The following is a 15,713-nucleotide window of genomic DNA, read 5'->3' on the forward strand; positions in this document are numbered from 1 at the left end:
AGGATTGTGCTGATAAGAAATGCTAACTTCTGCCCCCACGTCTTAGATGAAAACAGATGGTTTTGAGTTTTTATAATCTACTTGGTTGAGTAAGCCTTGCCATTGCAATTTGTATGTGAAAATATATAACTGAATTCTTCCTAACTGAATCCTTCACTATTTCATTTAAAAGCTGCAGAGACAATGTAACTTGATTATAAAAAAAAAAAAAAAGATGACTTTCAACAAAATAAATGGTGTTAAATTGCAAACACACCATCGACACATGAAGCTAGTTTGTCTAGCTCAGGGGCTCTCAAGCTTCATTGCACGCCACCCCCTTCTGACAACAATTACTATACAACCCCAGGAGGTGGGACCAAGATCTGAGCCTGCCCAGCCCACCGTCCCAGGCAGGGGGCCCAAAGCCCCACCTCCCGGGTTGGGGGGGGGGGGCCCAAAGCTGAAGCCCAAGGGCTTCAGCCCCAGGCATGGGACCTGTAATCTCAGCCCTGCGACCCAGGGTTGAAGCTCTCTGGCTTTGGTCCTGGCACTGGGAGGTGAGGCTCAGGCTTCGGCCCTGGGCCCCAGCAAGTCTAATGCCAGACTTGGCGATCCTATTAAAATGGGGTTGTGACCCACTTCAGAGTCCCAACCCACAGTTTGAGAACTGCTGGTCTAACTGGTGTAACAAATATTAGCTCTGGCTTGTTTAAAGAGTCACAGGAATACAAATCCCAGATTATTTCCCTGTTTTTACAATACTGATTTAATTCTTCTTGATTTAAATCTGTCTGTCACACTTTCAACCTAGATGAGTAATTCACTCATCTTTTCTGCTGTCACATTATACTTGGGGTTTACAAAAACCCATTTAGGCAAGGAGGATTCCTACCCAAGTCTGAGCACATTTAGACTCTCAACAAAACTCAAGAGATGCTCCCTATATTTCAAATAAAAGGGAGAAAAAAGTGATAAAAGTTGTAGAGATGGTGGTGTGATGTAGAACTTAAAAAACAGACTGAAGCTCACTAACTGCATTATTTTATTAATATAGTTAAGTACAGGTAAATGTTTTATATTTACTGGTAGTCACGTCATTGCAGGGGGATAGCAGATGTCAGAGTACCCTCAGCTGAGTTTCAGGACTTCTGCCACCATTGTTCCTATTCCATCAAAGATTTCATGCAGTGGAGCTTTGCACATGAAAGCACAAGTAGTGACTATTTTGTTGGTGGCATCCACGTGGGATTCAGCAACATCTTTACAAATGTGCTTGCATCCAAGTTCTACTATAGCAGATGCTGTTTCAGCATCAGGAAACCTGTTAAGATTAAACAGAAAAACAGTCATACGATTTTGGCAACCCTAATAGTGAGAGTTACAGAAACAGTCAAACAACTTCTAGCAATGATGACCAAGGCTACAATTTAGTCATGGAGGTCATGGAATCCGTGACTTCCAGCAAGACTTCAGCCTGCGGCGTTTGGGAGCTGCAGGGTCCCCCACTGCCAGGTAGGGGGTGGGGGGGCGGAAGACAAGGGGAGGGGCAGGGAACTGCAGGGTACCCGTGTTGCCTGGTGGCTCCAAGAGCTCCAAGCCGCTGCAGTTGGTGGGAGTGCACTGTAGCTCCTGGCTGCCCCAGGGGTACCCCTGGAGCTGCAGACAGCAGGAGTACCCTGCAGCCCCCTGCTGCTACAAACGGTGGAGGGCCCAGCAGCTCCCAGTCATGGGTGGCAGGGGACCATGGAACTCTGACACTCGAGCCATGGTGGGGGCCTCCGGAACTCCTAGCCACCACACAGTGGCTCCATTGCAGTGTGGGGAACTGCAGATCCCCATTTCGTCAAAGATATTTTTAGTAAAAAAAAGTCATGGACAGGTCACTGCTTCCATTAATTTTTCCTTTATTGCCTGTGACCTGTCCATGACTTTTACTAAAAATATCCATGATAAAAATCTTAGGTTTAGTGATGACATGAAGGGATCTTGGACAGTTAGATTTGAGATTTACAGAGACATCAGCACAGAAAAGTACTCCCTCCCTCCCCACACCCTATTTGCCACTGATCTGATATATTGCCGAATCAAGAAGTTTTGCCATCTACAGTACAAATCCATGATCTGAATAACGGCAAAACTAACAATCTTTTGATAAATTTATGAGGAGATGCCAACCATAACAACGTTTAGCACTCAGAAGTACGTTCTCCTGAGGGGCCTGGAGGAAACGTTAGGCTCCCAGCAACTTTAGATCTTCTTCTGGGCTCTTTTAGTCTAGAAGACCTTCCACTACATCTGCAGGGAACTGATTCTGTTCTAAGGAGAGGGGTGAAACAGCTAGTTTGCCCATCAGTAGTCATGGCTGGCTCTATAGAATTCCATTCAGATATCCTATCCATAGTTAACATTACCTGAAGCAGCATTAACTCCTGCTAGGTTTCCTTCTCAGCTGCTACCTGCCCATGCCTTAAAACCATCCAGCCAGAAAGAGCAATTCCATTAAAACAATGGGAGCAAGGAGAATGGTAAAGGCATGACATGGGCCTAAGATTAGTGCTATCATTTGGATGGTCTGCCAGCAGCCAAGTTTAACATCCTGAAACACAGAACCACCATACCGAATCAGACCAATGGTCATCTAATCCAGCAGTGACCCAGTAGCAGGCGCTTTAGTGAAGACACAAGGACCAATATGAACTGGACAATTCTGGAATACCATGCCAAGAGGGGAAGCTGCTGTCTTACCATAGGCACCTAGTAATCTGATTGTGCTCTGAAGCATATATCCCCTAGGCAGAATTTAAAAGAAACAACAAAAAAAAACAAACAAAACCCCGGTATAACGCAACTATGGATGTTGTTAGCAGACAAGTACTGGGCCAGTGTATTTCTTTGTTGGGGTAAATTACTATTCCCCCTCTCTCCCCCCAGTGCATAACAAGCCAACCAGCCTCACACATTCAGCCCTCTTGCTCCAAATGTGCATTTTCTACCGCTATTATGAAATGGACAGCATAATCAGAAAGGATGTGAATAGTGCATTCTCTGGGCAATGCTGACATCGTAGGCCTGTGATTTTTTAGTGCACATAACAAAATAAAGTGTCTAACCCTTTCTTACCTTCCATCTACATTTTTATCTTGGCCAACTGTGACTTCACAACCTGGGAAGACTTTAGCTGCCAGCACTGGGGATATACAGCACAAGCCAATGGGTTTCTTCGCACTATGGAAAGCCTGAAGAGTGGACTTCACAAGCTCATTGACAGTACAGTTCTTTCCATCCACTGCCCAGGAACACAGATTCTTTGCTACACCAAATCCACCTGGGGAGGGGGGGGGGAGGAAAAGGGCATACCTTCACATTTAATGCAGTCTGAAGAGTAATTAGCTAGCTGCTACAGCACCAGAAGGACACTGTACCCCCCCCCCTTTTTTTTTTTAAACCAAAGAGTTTTTAATCATAGTCTATCTACATTTTTTTAAGTTAGTGGGCTGTAACCATTCAGTGTGCAAAGCATGATGGATTTACATTAACAATTGAAATCCTGGACTGTATAGGCAGCAGACATGCAAGCATTCCCACGTCCCAGGCAGGAGGCTCAACCCTGTTCAGGACGTGAGAGAACAATTTAATCTTCAGACCCACCCAACAGAGGCCTCTCACCACTAGGTTTTATCACTTGATCTGCATCTACCAACACACAAGAAGGATCTAAAAAACAAAAGTGATGATACATTAAACCAAAAATTGGGCAATACTTATGTAGCTCAAGAGTGTAGCGGGAAATCAAGCCTTCATTCAGCTTATAAATATGATTAAGCATTCTTGTTGTGGGTTAGGCTCCTTTATGAAGCAGGAATCCTCTGTCCCATTCCCTGCTGCTTTTCTTTGGTATGAGCAGCATGAGTCTTCTAGACATTCCAGATGAAGGAAATGGAGATTGATGAAGCCAATATTTTCTCCCTCAGAGTAATTTCTTCTGGAAGTTTTAGTTCAAGATATAAACAATTATAAAAAAATGTTTTTCTTTGAACTCTTTTTGGCCTTTATAGTTTTTATTGAGATAACCCAGTATGTCTCACTTTTTTAAAGACACTGCAGTACTAGGAGCTTTTGGCTGTCTCTCTTGTGAATTATAAAGCAATTTGCTATAAAAAAAAAAAAAAGACTGCATCTTTGGAGATGTGCTATAATAAGCAACCCTGTGTCTGCACTTAATCCTCATTTCTTGGTAGAAACAGATGAAATTGCAGTAAAATTTAATTTGCTGGATTTACACTAGTTTAATTTATCGAAGTTATTACCAAGTGTAATCAGCCAGTGATATTTGATTCCTTGTGGAATGCATACAACCATTGGCATTCCTATAATAAATGAGGATAGTGCTGCAAGAACTATTTTAAGGGACAATATTTTAATTTCTTGCTTTCAGCCTATTCCCATTACTTACTGTTTTGAATATTATTTTGGAAGTTCCAAAATAAGATTTTAATCTTAAGTTTCAATTGTTTACATTCTTCTCAGCCCCCTGAACCAGGTTTCTAATGGAGCAATAACTTCATATGGATTTTGTTAACTTGCCTATGCACCTGCAGCAGTGATGATGTTACCAACTCACCACAGCCCTGGGAAATGGGTTTAATTTAACTATAAATTCTGGTTTATAGTCCAGTTGGCACTGGGCCAGCAGGGGGTTGGGGTGCAGCCCTGGGAAATGGGTTTATTAATACAGTAGAAGCGGTTTTGTCTGGCATGTTGGGGGAATAGGGGGTGCTGGTAAGTGAAACATGCCAATGAACTAAGAAGGAGGGAGTTTGAGTGCAGAAGAGAGTGCAGGGCTGGGGCACAAGCTCTGGGAGGGGGTTCAGGGCAGCAAGTTGGGGTGCAGGATCTGTGGTTCACTCACCTACGCAGAGGCGTGGCAGGCGGTTCTGTGCACTGCCTCTGCCTGCATGTGCTGCCCCCGCAGCTCCCAATGGCCACGGTTCCCAGCCAATGGGAGCTGCGGAGGTAGTGTGCGGATCTAGCTCGGAGCCATCCAAAGGTGAGTGCCCCAGGATCCGGCACCCCCTCCCACACCTCAACCCGCTGCCCTGAGCCCCCTCCCAGAGCTTGCGCCCCAGCCCACACTCCCTCCTGCACCCAAACTTCTTCCCGCTTAGTTCATCAGCATTTTTCACTTACCGGCATCCCCCATTCTCCCAACATGCCAGACAAAACAGCTTCTACTGTATTAATAAACCCATTTCCCAGGGCTGCACCCCAACCCCCTGCTGGCCCAGTGCCAACTGGACTATAAACCAGAATTTCAATGAAGATCAGAAATGCCGCTTTATAGAGCTTTCTTCTTGGTGAAGTGCCAGCTAAAACAGCTTCTCCTGTACTGTATTATACTTGTGCTCCCTCTACTGCAGAAACCACTATCACAATTTAAAAATAAATGCTGCTAATGGCCAATTGAAGAGCTAATACTTTAAATTTTGTAGACATGATTCTGGAAAGTGATCTTGAGCAAGTCACAGTGTTTGTGTGGTTTGATTTCCCCAACTGTAAATGATAATTACCCATATTTGTAAAGCACCTTAAGATTAATGAATGAAAGAAGTTATACAAGTGCTAAGTGTTTCTATGTCAGCAAAGTGGAGCTATAATTTCAACAAAATGTCAGACAGGGAATGTCATCCAGCTTGCAATCACAGACACTCTGGCAACCATTTTAGTCACTAGAATACAGCAAGTGATGTATAATGGCAAGTTCTATCACTGCTTTGCTCTTCCTCTGTTCTTGTCTGTAGGTAGGGAATAGGTGGTTTACAAGACTTTTAGGGAGAAGGAAGGAACAATGTAACATGTATGCCAACATTAAACCCAGCATCCTGGCACCTATACATTGCGATAACAATACTCACTCTATATAGCCCTCATTGTTAAGCAACTTTTATTTAAAAGTATTTTAAGACCCTCTTCAAAATTCATGTTTATAAGAAAGATTCTCAAGTTGGACAGCTCCAGAATGTCCTTTATTTAAAGGGTTTTGTAAAAAAATTAGCTACAGAAAGTTAAAATAGTTACTTGTAATTACAGTGTATGGAGGTGGGGCATTTTCTGATTATTTTTAAAACAAAACTCACCTGGAAAAATGAGTGCATCAAATTCACCAACTTTCAGTTCAGCCAGATCTTCAATGTTGCCTCTTGCTAGCCTGGCACTTTCAACTAACACATTTCTCTTCTCTTCTGTTGGACTTCCTCTGAAATGATCCACTACATGCATCTGCTCTATGTTGGGTGCAAATATCCTTACCTAAAATACAGATACAGAACAAAATAGGTTGTATACAGAAACAAATTAAGACTAGGAAAACGTAATATAGCTGCAAAGCCACAGTTAGCAATTCAATAACATCATTAACAAACTAGAAACACTTACCCAAGAATATTGGATTGGGAGAGAGGAGTGTCTGAGAACTGGACCACAAAAGCCAGCATGCTAGGTGGGGAAAACACCTAAAATAGTCAATGGGTGATGCCAAGGACAGGGGTGTGTCCAAAGCCCCAACCCTTTCAGAGTTAGGTACCTAACTCTGGGCTTTAGGGAGCTGTCTCTCTGTTTGTGATCCACAGTTGGGAATCCTTTCCCAGAAGCAGCTTAGGTGCCTGTCTCACTTTGTTGAAATTATAGCTGCACTTTGCTGACATAGCAACACCACTTTCTGCAGCTTCCACTGACCAGGAACAGCGAACCACAGCCACTGGGAACTGCAGGGGGCCGTGCCTGCAGACAGTCAACGTAAACAAATGTCTCATGGCCTGCCCACAGATTACCCTGATGGGCTGTGCGCCGAAGGTTGCCAATCCCTGTATTAGAGAAAGCTTTTAAAAATATTTCTAAAATGAGCAATTTTATTGCCTGATATTTTTCTGCTTTTCTCTGTCTGAAAATGTGCTTTCTACCTCACAGTCATAGCTCACTGTCATGGGAATTGCATTTTCATCCAGCAACCTCTCTTTTTGTTGAAAGATTAAAGAGAAAGAACAAAATGGTTTTAAAAAGAAACACATTTCTTCAACAAGCCTTTAGAAGTCAACATGAAAAACCATGAAGCCTCAAAAAAAGTGGCATAGTTGATATTTTTATATAACTGTTACAGAACTGCTATGGAACATGCTTTTCACACTTCTATTTACACCTTTCATCAGTTGCAATTATTGCATTTTGTACAACTGTGGCAAATATCTATTTTTTAGTCCATCAGTAAGTCTCAAATCTGTACCCAGGCCCCGGATTGTGATGGACTCCCAGTGCTGTTGCCTAGGCCAGGCACTTTATCATCTGTTATGCACAACTGAGATGGGACCAGTCTCTACTATCTGAATAGAGTGGTGGGGCCCAGGCACAAAATCTGGATCAGGTTCAAATGTGTCCCAATAAATCTGACTTAACCAAAAACACAGGCTAGCAGCAAAAATTGGATCTGGATCTAGTTCTAGATCCAAAGTTGGGGGGCAGGGGGAAGCAGGTATTTGGATCAGAGTTTTTAAACGCAGGCCCACCTCTACTTTTCACTCTCCTTCTGTCCCTGGGCTGTGAAGGAGGCTATTAGAGAAGGTGACAGGCAGGGTGACTTTCACTGCAGCCTCCTGACTCACCACAGCTGAGGGTCTGCAGCGTGCAGGGAAGGGTCCCCGCGCCAAAGGTCCCAGCCAGCGATTACTTTGGACTGAGACACGAAAGGTCCCCCCCGCGCTCCAGCAGCAGCAGCATCCACTGTCCCAGGGCTGCCGTGGGGATCAGGCCCCGCCAAGGGGCGGCGGTCATTGCGGCCTGCAGCGCGGCCTCCCCCGCTGCGGGGCTGCTCCAGAGTCGGGGGCTGCCCCGTGCAGCGCGGCTCCGCTCTCACCTGCGCCCCGCCCCTGCTGAGGTGAACCAGGGCGGCCGAGGCCTCGTGCACCTCGCTGCCATCGAACACCCCGCAGCCGGCCAGCACCAGGGCCACCCGCTTCCCCATGCCTCGCTCGGTCACAGCTGCCGGGCCGCCTGCTCCGCTGCGGGCCGCTTCGGGCGCCGGAAGCTTGGGAGGACACGCCCCGCAACGCGAGCAGCAGGGCCCTTATACGCCGCCGTGTACAAGCGCTGCTGCCCAGCGGCCCTTTTGTTGAGCGCTGCAGGGCCCCCTCCAATCGGAGCCTCGGGGGTTGAGGGGACGGGCAGGGAAAGGGGATTTGTTGATTTGGAGTCAAGTCAATACGAAAGGACCGACCATAGTGTCTGACCATAGTGTCGCTAACGGGGATATGCCTGTAAAGTGCTTCATCCGCTTCTGATTATAATCACATTATCGTTTGTATTCCTCAAGCAGCGAGCAACGCCAGAGAGCAGGGCCCCATCCTGCCAAGTGCTGCGCAGAAAAATAGCAAAGAAGCTGGTCCCCTACCCTAGAGAGCTTATCATCCAGCTGTCATGCGGTGCTCAACAGGTGGCCCTTAACAGTGTTCTGGGCGCTGTATGGTCTCTGTCTCATGCTACGCAAACCTGTTCCCTCAGTAAACATGCATAAGCGAACATTTTTCAAAGGGCTTCCAGTTTCCATGCACATACAATCCATGTTCATATGGCCCTGATCCTGCAGAGATTTATGCTCATACTGATTTCAATGAGACTACACAGTGCTTAAAATTAAGGACTACAGGAAACTTTACAGGATTAGGGCCTATATGTGCAAAACTAGATCTTTCCAGTTATAAATCAGGTACCTGAATGCCTGATCTGCTACACCACAAATGGGTTTTGCATGTGAAAGAGTGAGTTTTGTAAATGAGAAATCCTTTACAAATCTGCTCCCAAAGTTCTTTTCCTGGTTACAAAATTAGAATTAAGGCAGAATGCAACCTAGTTTATAGTCTTTAACCCCAAGCCGCCATGGTGCTGGTGTCTGACATGACATCAATTTTCATTAAGATTATGCCGGCGGATTGAAATATTATACCTTTAATTACAGACTTTGTAGAAAAATTAAATTTCCATTCTACACATGGCAACAAATAATTCTTACCATATGATTTTTCTACCTGCTGTGATGAGTGAGAATAGAGAATGAATCTAGCTTTTTGTAAGAAAAAAATAAATTATGCTCTTTTCCATTACATTTATGTTCACACTTATAGAATAACTCTATCAGTATGATAAACTATTACCTGAATCAACTTAAATGTATGACTGGAAGGAGGCAATTAAACGCATAAAAGGGTTTATCAGTATTGTCAATTTATGGGTTCTTTTTGTAGCCTATATATCAGGGGTCGGCAACCTCTGGCATGCAGCTCGCCAGGGTAAGTACCCTGGCGGGCCAGGCCAGTTTTTTTACCTGTCACATCGGCAGGTTCAGTCAATCGCAGCTCCCACTGGCCGCAGTTCACCATCCCAGGCCAATGGGCACAGCGGGAAGCGGCGCGGGCGAGGGATGTGCTGGCCGGGGCTTCCCACCACCCCCGTTGGCCTGGGACCGTGAACTGCAGCCAATGGGAGCCATGATCGGCCAAACCTGCTGACGCGGCAGGTAAACAAACTGGACCGGCCTGCCAGGATGCTTAACCTGGCGAGCTGGGTGCCAGAGGTTGCTAGCCCCTACTATGTATTGAGTAGGGAATTTGCCTATAAATTAAATCATCTTTCTTTGGCAGACATACTCTTCATGGTAAATCAACACACTTGCTCAAACCGTTCTAATCCTCTTGACCATGTTCAGTATAATATTGAATAAAACTATGTATATAATAATGTGCATGATTCATGCACTGTAAATATACCTCATTTTTTTTTCTTTTCTTTCTTTGTTTGGCTTATCACAATATACACAAAAGGCTAAAGGATTTGTATTTTGATTAGCATGAGCAGTTTACATTACTATAATATGTACATACTCAAGTGTTTTCCAGGGTGGTTCCACTACCAAAAACATAGATTCCTAATTTCAGTTCAGTTTGAGTTAATATAAAATGTCACTGGCAACTAGGACTGAATAGCTCCGGAATACCTGTTCCTTTGGTTCTATATGAGAAACACTTCCATCCTTATTTATTCTGCATTCCTTGTCCAAACTTCTCAATACAGTGGAGTGGTAGCACCAGCAGAGTTAAGGCTGAGTACTTTTAACAATTTTTAGCCAGTTTTCCTAGGTGCTGTAAAATCCATATTATTATTTGGATTGTCTTGAAAATTGTGATGCATCTTGAGGTCTGGGGTAGGGATAGTGGCCCAAATTAGAGGTTATTTCTGAGATATAGCTACGAGGTAAAACAAATTTAAACCTCTCAAAACCAGGAATTACACAACAACCCCGTGCCATAACCTTAACTCTGCCCTGCTAGAGCAATGCCCCAACCTGCCCCTGTCAGACATCCTTCTAGATATGAAGCACTGTGCAGACATAACACATAGGTACAGGAGGAGAAACTGTCAGACTGTGCCCTCACTAAGGCAAAAGTTGTCTGTAGAGTGGGCTTTGCAAACACCAGCTGGATATGCATATGCAAATACTGAATTTCATAGTTCAGTAAAATAGGGTCACCCCGAACTGTATGCACATTTAGAGGCTAGGTACTGAAAACTTAGCCCACAGCAAAGTGCTAGGATTTTGGATCAGCAGCAAGAAGCTGTCAAGACTCTGGCATGAAGTGCAGACACCATAGAAAAGGTGAGAGACTGGGAAAATGCAGAATGTGTATTATAGTGAAGAACAGTGAAATTTTGTTTTAACCTAAAATTGTGTGCCCTGAGCATGCAAACATGGAGCCTTCTTTTGACAACGTGCTTTCTGTGCTTTCCATGTTCTCTCATTTCTTTACAAACTATTTATTTATTTAGGAAGTAATAACAGGTTTTATAAATCATTGCCATGTAACTATCAGAAACGAAACAATAATCATCACAAGAGCGACTCTTATCTTTTTGTTTCAAGAAACATGATTTGGTAATATAATCATCTAATCTATTTAATGGGGTGTAACCATATTACAAAGTGAGCCTCTTTACCCCATGCATGATGTGTTGTTTCTGCTGATTCTATTAAACCAAGTGAAACTATTGACTCCACTCATATGTATCAAATCAGGCATGTCTATCAAAGGTTAATATTAACAAAAGTTGGACAATTGTGCTCTCTTTTTTTGAAGGAAAATGTACTTTTAGTACTGAATAAATGGTAAACACATATCTAAGCATCTATTTGTCCTCTATTTTGCTGGGTATGTAACCACTGCAATAGTTTTTCTATAACAACCACCTCACATATGTTTTGGAACCATTCTTCTACTTTTGGACTATTTATTTCCAGTGAGAGCCTGTCACAAGTGCTCTAATTTCTTTTATCTGGCTACTTGAAGTCTCATCCTTCATTAAATTACTCACTTGGGGAACAGTAATAACAAGCACCAAATGCAAACAAGCACATATTATTTCCTCTGCTATATTACTTCAGTATTATAAGTGACAATGTTTTGTAATCTGCATGGTTCATGGAATCTTAGATCTGCTTTTATATAGCTGTAGAAGCTGTTGTGGTATTTTCCAAAATGAATCCAACTGAGCTTTGAATCAACTCCCATGGAACTATCTCTAAAAAGGTCTCTGTTTCAGTATAAGATGATGGGAGCAGTCAAACTACTGGATAGCAGATTCATCAGCTGCGATCCAGCTACACTCATAACTTTCTGATTGGATGGCATATTGTCTGTTTATATGCTGACAGATGTGTGCTTGAACATAAGTACCATGCAGAGATGTTTTTGCAAAGGCAGTTTTAATAACATAGCAGCTGTTGCTTCCTTATCAAGAGTCTCTTCTCTGTGATTAGTAATGCATTTTCCCCCCTCCAGCTTTATACAGTCACACCTCACCTAAAGATTCAGTTGCTGCAGAAGTTCTATCTTTCCTCTTTTTTTCTTTTTATTCCTTATAGCCTCTGGCCCTCTGTCATGCAGAAATGGGAAAGGTGCTGATCTGTATTGATAAGTCACAGAGCATCAATTAGAATTTCTTCAACAAAATTTTTTAAATTGTATAGACACTTCCAGAGTCTGAGATCAAAAGAGCAGTCTAACTAGCTTCCAGAAGCTGATCTCTACAGCTGCTTCCAGGTCTTCTGCATTGCTTGTCTGCTGACAGAGGACCCGATTCCACTCCATTTAAGTCAAGGGGAGTTGCATGGGGCCCTCAGTTAGGTTCAGACTAATTAACTAGAGTTCACTGCAGACTCAGGAGTAGCCATGGACATTTATTCCAGAATTCATTAACGTTGTAATTCTTGGATTAAAATATTGTGTAAAGTACATACATGAAAAGGGAGAGCATGTAATTGTCAATGTTGTCTTGGACCTGACTTCAATGCATTCTGTGTAACAGTCCTGCTGCTGGATAAGATGTGCAGTAGTCTTGCCATCTTACAGTTGTTTTTTAAGAACACTTTCAGGAGCCATGTCTTTACTTAATTTTAATGTTACACTTGGCTATTATTTTTATTTGTAGACAATCCATGCTCACTTACTGTAGGGCAGTATGGTCTAGTAGATAAAGCAATGGACTCAATCAGGAGCCTAGTTTTTTTTGGTTTTTTTATTTCTAGCTCTGCCAATGACCCATTGTATGAGCTTGGGTATGTCACTTCACCTCTGTGTCTCAGTTTACCCATCTGCAAAATGGGGTGATGATGCTTACACCTTCCTTTGTAAAGCACATTGAGATCTACAGATGAAAAGTGCTATACAAAAGCTAGGAATTAGTACATTCAGTAAAAATACATGCCTTTCTGGACAAAGGAGTTAACATTCAATATTACAGTACTAAATGCAAGGTAGGAAACAAATCTGAATAAAAGAACAGTTTATTTATAGGAAAACAGGAGCTCCACAATAAAACACATACAGATATAAAGATTAAAAACATAATATTAAAACACTAACAGTAAAACTGGTATCAACCTAAATATGTCTGTATAAAACTATAAATAAAATCAATGTGCCATGATGACAGCCTTCTGAAATCTGAACATTTTATAGAGGCAGATCAATCTGGGGACCAGTTATAGGATACAGACCCTTTCACCTATAATTTGCTGATTTAAATTTAGCCCAAATTAGTAGCCACTCTAAATTGTCACCATCTGATGGCTCTTTGGTGGTCTATGTGAAGAGATTTGGTGGTGTCCTTGTGGGTCCTCATAGACAAGGGTCCATTTTACAACACCACTGCAAGCAGCACCAATTGACAGTTCTACTAAAGAAGCCAAGGACTGAAATGGCCTGGCCACTGGACTCAGGCTCATGAGGCCTGCAGTTCACCCAGCCATTTCTGCAGACTCTAGAATGGGCAAAGCTAGAGTCACTGTGGACTTGTCTACACTACGCAGCTTTTAGCAACAAGGTTATGTTGCAAGGGCAGTTGGGGGCCCTGACTGGGGCAGTTTTTGGGGCATGGAAGTCTGGCTGGTGAAGTGGGATGGAGGAAGCACATGGGGCCCTGGCTGGGGCAGTTGGGGGTGGGGTGCACAGGAGCCTTGCCTGGGACAGTGGGGATGGGGGAAACACATGGAATCCCAGGCTGGGGCAGTTGGGGTTGGGGAAGTGCATGGAGGCCCTGGCTGGAGCAGTGGGGGGGGTGTGGCAACAGGGGCCCTGGCTAGGGCAATTGGGAGGAGAGGCACATGGGGGCCCTGGCTGGGGCAGTTGGCGTAGGGGAGGTGCTCACAGGGGCCCTGGCTGGGGCAGTTGAGGGGAAGGCACATACAGGGGCCCTGGTTTGAGCAGTTGGGGATGGGGTAAGCATATAGTGGGCAGCTGGGGATGAAGGAAGCTTACGGGGGCTCTGGCTGGGGCAGTTGGCATGGGGGAGGTGTGCACAGGAGCCCTGGCTGAGGCAGCTGGGGGTACAGGGAATGCATGTGTTTTTATTTTTTCACCATCAATGCCAGTTCATATAGTGCCCCACCACCGATGAGCACTTAATCCTGATGAGGGCTAGTCTACACTAGCAACATTAAAGTGCTGCCATGGCAGCGCTTTAATGTGGCTTGTGTAGTCGCGGCATTGTGCTCAAAAAAACCCACCTCCATGAGAGGCGTAGCTACCAGCGCTGGGAGCATGGCCCACACTGGCACTTTACAGCACTGAAACTTGCTGCGCTCAGGGGTATGTTTTTTTCACACCCCTGAGCAAGAAAGTTGTAGCGCTGTAAATTGCCAGTGTAGACACTTGTCTGCCTGGCTCGGACTGGGGCGGTAGGCCAGGGGCGTCGCCGATGAGGGTCAACAAGCTGTTTGCATGTGATCTGTGCCAGGTGCAGCATCGCCTTGTCTCTGCGGGTGCCTCTTCCCGATGCCGGTTCAGAGCCTGCCTCCTGTGAGCAGCCCCAGGCAAGTTAGGAGCCTGAGCCAAGCAGCTGGAGCTGGAAGTACTGGGGTGGAGCAAGCCTGCAGGTGCATTTGAGCTCCTGGCGTCTTCCGACCAGGAAACTATCCTCAGCCTTTTGCATGAGAGAGGAAATCACTATTGCTTTGCAGCCCTACATTGGCTCTGTGCTGCTGCTGCTTCGCTGATATGCACCTTTCAAAGTGAATTTTTAGCTATTTTAATGGAGGGCAAAATCTAGTACCGGCCAACCCTGCTCCCTGTTATTCTGCGCTGCTTGCTATTTTGGATTAACCTCCAATTAACCCCCCCCCCATATGAGAAGGGGTGAGACGCGCCAGACACTTCATTTGCTATTGAGCCCCATGCGCCTTCACCCCAACTGCCCCAGCCAGGGCCCCACATGCCTCCTCCAACCAATGTCCCCCACATCGCCCAACTGCTCCAGCCAGGGCCCCATGTGCCTCCTCCACCCCACTTTCCTAGCCAGACCCCCATGTCCCCCCAACTGAGGGCTCTATCTGAGGGTGCAGGCTCCAGGGTGGGGCCAGAAATGAGGGCTTCAGGGTGTGGGAAGGAGATCCAGGGTGTTGTAGGGGTGGTGAGGGCTCTGTCTGGGGGTATAGGCTTTGGGATAGAGCTAGGGACAAAGGGTTTGGGGTTTAAGAGGGGGCTCCAGGCTGGGGGGTGGGGAAGGTTTCAGGGTGTGGGAGGGTGCTCTGGGTTTGAAGGGGCTCAGGACTGGGGCAGGAGTGCAGGCTTACCTCCGGTGGCTCCCAGTCCTGGGGGGCTAAGGCAGGCTTCTTGCTTGTCCTGACTCCGTGCTGTGCCTGGAAACAGCCGGCCGGTCCAGCTCCTAGGCGGAGGGGCACAGGCCACTCTGTGCGCTGCTCTCCCCCTAGGTACCACCACGGTTCCTGGCCAATGGGAGTGTGGAGCCAGTGCTCGGGGCGGGGACAGCATGCAGAGCCCTGTGGCCCCCTGCATAGGAGCTGGACCTGCTGCTAGCAGCTTCCAGGGTGCAGCGTGGAGCCAGGACCGGTAGGGACTAGCTTGCCTCTGCACTGCAGCACCGCTGACTGAACTCTTAACAGCCCACCACCCCGGCTAGGGCCACCATAAACCCCCCAATGCCCAGCCAGACCCCCACAGGTAATCCCCTCAGTGCTCTGCACTGTCCATCCCCCAGCCCCCTCCCCACATTGCCTCAAAATGTAGATACCCCAACTACAGCCTTCATTAGACCAAGATTCTAATCAGAGTCCCCCCCCCCCAACAGGATCCTTTAGCCCCTTCCCTGGGATTTTCCTCATTACATTGCCTGGGGGG

The 15,713-nt window shown here is 45.5% G+C and overlaps 1 protein-coding gene across 4 annotated transcripts; it reads right to left on the reverse strand.

The window, feature by feature from the left end:
* Positions 1 to 1,001: 1,001 nt before the first annotated feature.
* On the reverse strand, positions 1,002 to 8,057 carry LOC115653462 (glutamine amidotransferase-like class 1 domain-containing protein 3A, mitochondrial). Of its 4 annotated transcripts, none has more exons than XM_030566822.1 (4): positions 7,886 to 8,057; positions 6,117 to 6,288; positions 3,103 to 3,307; positions 1,002 to 1,303 (listed from the first exon to the last, which is right to left on the reverse strand). In XM_030566822.1, the coding sequence occupies exons 1-4, from the start codon at positions 7,991 to 7,993 to the stop codon at positions 1,111 to 1,113; spliced, it is 678 nt and encodes a 225-aa protein (XP_030422682.1). In that variant the 5' UTR covers positions 7,994 to 8,057; the 3' UTR covers positions 1,002 to 1,110. The 4 variants fall into 4 exon arrangements, with proteins under 4 accessions (XP_030422682.1, XP_030422696.1, XP_030422689.1 ...); XM_030566836.1 differs by lacking the exon at positions 7,886 to 8,057 and adding an exon at positions 7,635 to 7,732; XM_030566829.1 differs by lacking the exon at positions 7,886 to 8,057 and adding an exon at positions 7,539 to 7,627.
* Positions 8,058 to 15,713: the final 7,656 nt, after the last annotated feature.

This window comes from Gopherus evgoodei, chromosome 1 (assembly GCF_007399415.2).
Source record: "Gopherus evgoodei ecotype Sinaloan lineage chromosome 1, rGopEvg1_v1.p, whole genome shotgun sequence".
In the NCBI taxonomy this organism is placed as follows: Eukaryota; Metazoa; Chordata; order Testudines; family Testudinidae; genus Gopherus; species Gopherus evgoodei.

Excerpts from the sequence above, each read along its gene's own strand:
- LOC115653462 (XM_030566822.1), bottom strand. The coding sequence starts at position 7,993 with ATGGGGAAGCGGGTGGCCCTGGTGCTGGCCGGCTGCGGGGTGTTCGAT. Across the intron at positions 3,308-6,116 it reads TGATGCACTCATTTTTCCAG|GTGGATTTGGTGTAGCAAAG; the intron begins GTGAGTTTTGTT and ends CCCCCTCCCCAG. Across the intron at positions 1,304-3,102 it reads GATAAAAATGTAGATGGAAG|GTTTCCTGATGCTGAAACAG; the intron begins GTAAGAAAGGGT and ends TAATCTTAACAG.